This window comes from Neophocaena asiaeorientalis, unplaced genomic scaffold (assembly GCF_003031525.2).
Source record: "Neophocaena asiaeorientalis asiaeorientalis breed wild unplaced genomic scaffold, Neophocaena_asiaeorientalis_V1.1 scaffold469, whole genome shotgun sequence".
Taxonomy (NCBI): Eukaryota; Metazoa; Chordata; class Mammalia; order Artiodactyla; family Phocoenidae; genus Neophocaena; species Neophocaena asiaeorientalis.
Genome location: NW_020172691.1, coordinates 2262137 through 2264818, shown reverse-complemented (window position 1 = coordinate 2264818; position 2682 = coordinate 2262137). Strand labels below are relative to the sequence as shown.

General features: G+C 60.8%; 1 protein-coding gene across 3 annotated transcripts in view; it reads left to right on the top strand.

Annotated features, from left to right (window-relative positions):
• The window catches only part of PTBP1 (polypyrimidine tract binding protein 1), an 11188-nt gene that overhangs the window by 299 nt on the left and 8207 nt on the right, over positions 1 to 2682 (top strand). For 2 of the 3 annotated variants that reach the window (XM_024740047.1, XM_024740048.1), the window contains exon 2: positions 1646 to 1676. In XM_024740047.1, the coding sequence (XP_024595815.1) occupies positions 1646 to 1676 (31 nt within the window). Of the gene's footprint in view, positions 1 to 20; positions 64 to 1645; positions 1677 to 2682 lie in introns of those variants that run through there. The other variant, XM_024740049.1, reaches the window with a different exon arrangement.

The window sequence follows — 2682 nt, the reverse complement described above, 5'->3', positions numbered from 1 at the left end:
AACCCGGTGGAACTGCGCTCTCCCGTCTGGCACCCCGTGGGAAGCGTTCCGGGGCAGTTGCGGGTATTTTGTGGTGGGGTGCTTCGAACCAGCTTTCCTTTCTCTCTCGGGCCCGACCGGGCGGGGCGGGCGGTTAAAAGTGCCCGGAGGGTCACGTGCCTTCGGTGTCTCGGGTTTGAAATGATAGGTTTCAACCTGAATTGAGGCCAACCTTTTAGAAAAATTGCTGCAGCAAGAGGAACTTGATCTCCTCGTGGTCTGCCTTCCGCTTTGGCTGGGGTGGACTTGCCCAGAGAACCTTTTCCCGAGCCAGCAGGCCGTGTGCTCGGTTTTCTTGGCCGTCTGGTCAAATTCTCGAGTTTTATCTTTTCCATCGCCGCCCCGTAATCTGGTTTGGGGGCGCATCTGCAAGTCTCTTGTCGGTGGTGGTGTTACCTAGGCAGCCGGGCCTGGTCTCCGGGTGCAGCTCCTTTTTGGTCTGCCGTCTTTTTGTATATGTGCTGCCGAAGCGAGCACTGGCCTGCCGTGTTTTTGGAAGGTCGGAAAATCTTTCCCAGTAAGGCCGTTTTACGTAAAACACTTGCTGTGTCCGAAGCCCTCGCTGGGAGTAGGAAGCCGCCAGGCGGCCTGGGTTAGCAGTTGGGAAACTGCGTACTTTTCATTATTTGTTTTTCTGGGAAGTTTTTTCTTGACTCATTAAAATTTTTAAAAGTCGTTGTCGCTGGCCCGTGAGGTTTTTGAGGGCAAGAGGTGGAGGTTCCGCCGTAGAGGCGGAGGGTGAGGATGGGGCAGGGCCCGAGCCGAGGCTGTGGTGGGAGCCCCCTCCCTGAGAGCCCGAGGGGGATCCTGCAGCCGGCGGCCCCGGGGCCCTCTGCCGGGCCCGAGGCTGGGCCGGGGGACATGTTGTGTGACATCATGAGAGGCTCTGGTCACGGGACCGCCAGGCCTTGGAGGCCAGGTGACCTTGTGAGGGGCGTTGCTGGCTAAGTTCTCTCCTGAACTGATATTTCGGGAGTCGTTAGTTTGTTGTCAGTTTCTGTTCACTACATAGACGCCCTCGGAGGGTTCTGCTGTCCAGGGGGTGGGGGGGGTGGGGCTTGGGCTGCAGGACCCAGGAGTCCGGGGCAGCTGTGCTCTTCCCCGGCCCCGCCTTTCCTAGTGGGGCCTGCTCTGGGGGGGCGGGGGAGAAAGTCCGCTCTCGTGGAGCCCGGTTGATGAGTAACTCGTGTCAGCTGTATCTGATCCTTTGCACCGAGCTGCCCACTTCTCGGCCCGTGGGGCCCGGAGCTCTGATCTCGGGCCCTTGAGTTGCCTTTTTACCCGCCTGCCTTCTGCTGGAAACGTCCCCCAAGCATTGCCAGTTTCTAGAAAGCAAACAGCAGCACCTGAACCTTAACCAGCATCAAGTGTCTCTCCTAGGGCCTGTGGAGGGGGGTGTCTTTGTCTTTGGACGGGTCGGGAGGCGGGGCCGGGGTCCTGCCGGGAGGGAGCCAGAGGACAATGATGGCTCCTTTTCAAGTGGCGATTAAAGGGCGGACGGCTCGCTTCCCTGCTCCGGCCTTCTAGCTGACGAAGGCCTCGAGCGGGCTCGTGCGCCGGGATGTGGCAGGCGCCCTGGCTGACATCTCCTTTTTTCTCTCCGCAGCATCGTCCCAGACATAGCAGTTGGTACAAAGGTAGGCGCTTGTGATGTTGCTTCCTCCTTCCGCCCGCTCCCACCATGGGCTGCCCGGCTTGCTGCTCCTGGGGTGGACAGCCTGCCTCGGGCTGGGGGTGGGCGGCCCCTCAGCAGTCTGATTTCGGGATCCCCTGCCCTGCCCTCAAGCTCAGAACGGCTTGTGGTTGGAGGTGGGATGCGCGGCAGGGTGACTGGATTTCTGTCCTCGGTTTCGTGGGGGTAAAGTTGAAGTCTGCACCTCAAGCAGCTAGTTGGGTGGGGGGGCGGGACCAGAGAATCTCAGGGGACTCTGGGGTAGTTCCAGGCTGCTTCTGAGGCTGTCCTTGTTCAGATCATTTTTACTCAGAGAAACGGGATGGCGGGGGCAGAGTGTCCTGAGCCCCGTAGGTGGCCAGGTGTCCTGAGGAGCAGGTAGCAGCTGGTTTCTGGTCTGGTGGCCGCCGTGCCTGGGCTGGTTTCTGTTTTCCCAGGCGGGCTGTCTTTGCACACCGCCTGTCCCGATCTTCCTGCAGATAAAACCTGATTGGTGGCAGGAGGAGGGAGAGGGACTTCATCCGGAGTGCTGTGATTGGCACGGGGACCCTCCCCCTGCTTCTCTGGGGGCCACTTCAGCCGGAGCACCCCTTCCAGGGGCTGTCTCCTCCATCCCGTGCCCCGGGGGTCTTGGCTGCACAGGACAGAGGCCCTGAGCCTGTAGGGGGCGTGCACTGGGGGACCCACCAGGAGGGCAGCCTGGTCCTCTCTCTCAGGTTCAGGATAAGCTGGGCCCCAAGTGAGACGCCAGGGGTGTTGGTGTGTAAGCTATCAATGAAGAAGCGAGTGGACTCTAGGCGCTGTTCCTGGCGTGGTGGTCGTTTGCTGTTGGTGCTGAATTGACTTCAGGGCAGGGGCCCTGTGGCAGCAGCTGGGAAGAGCTCCCCCGCAGCGTGGACTGGCCCACGTACCCCCAGGCTTCTACCCCACAGAGTGGCTGTGCCCCAGTGGGCTGGCCCTGTGAAGCCACT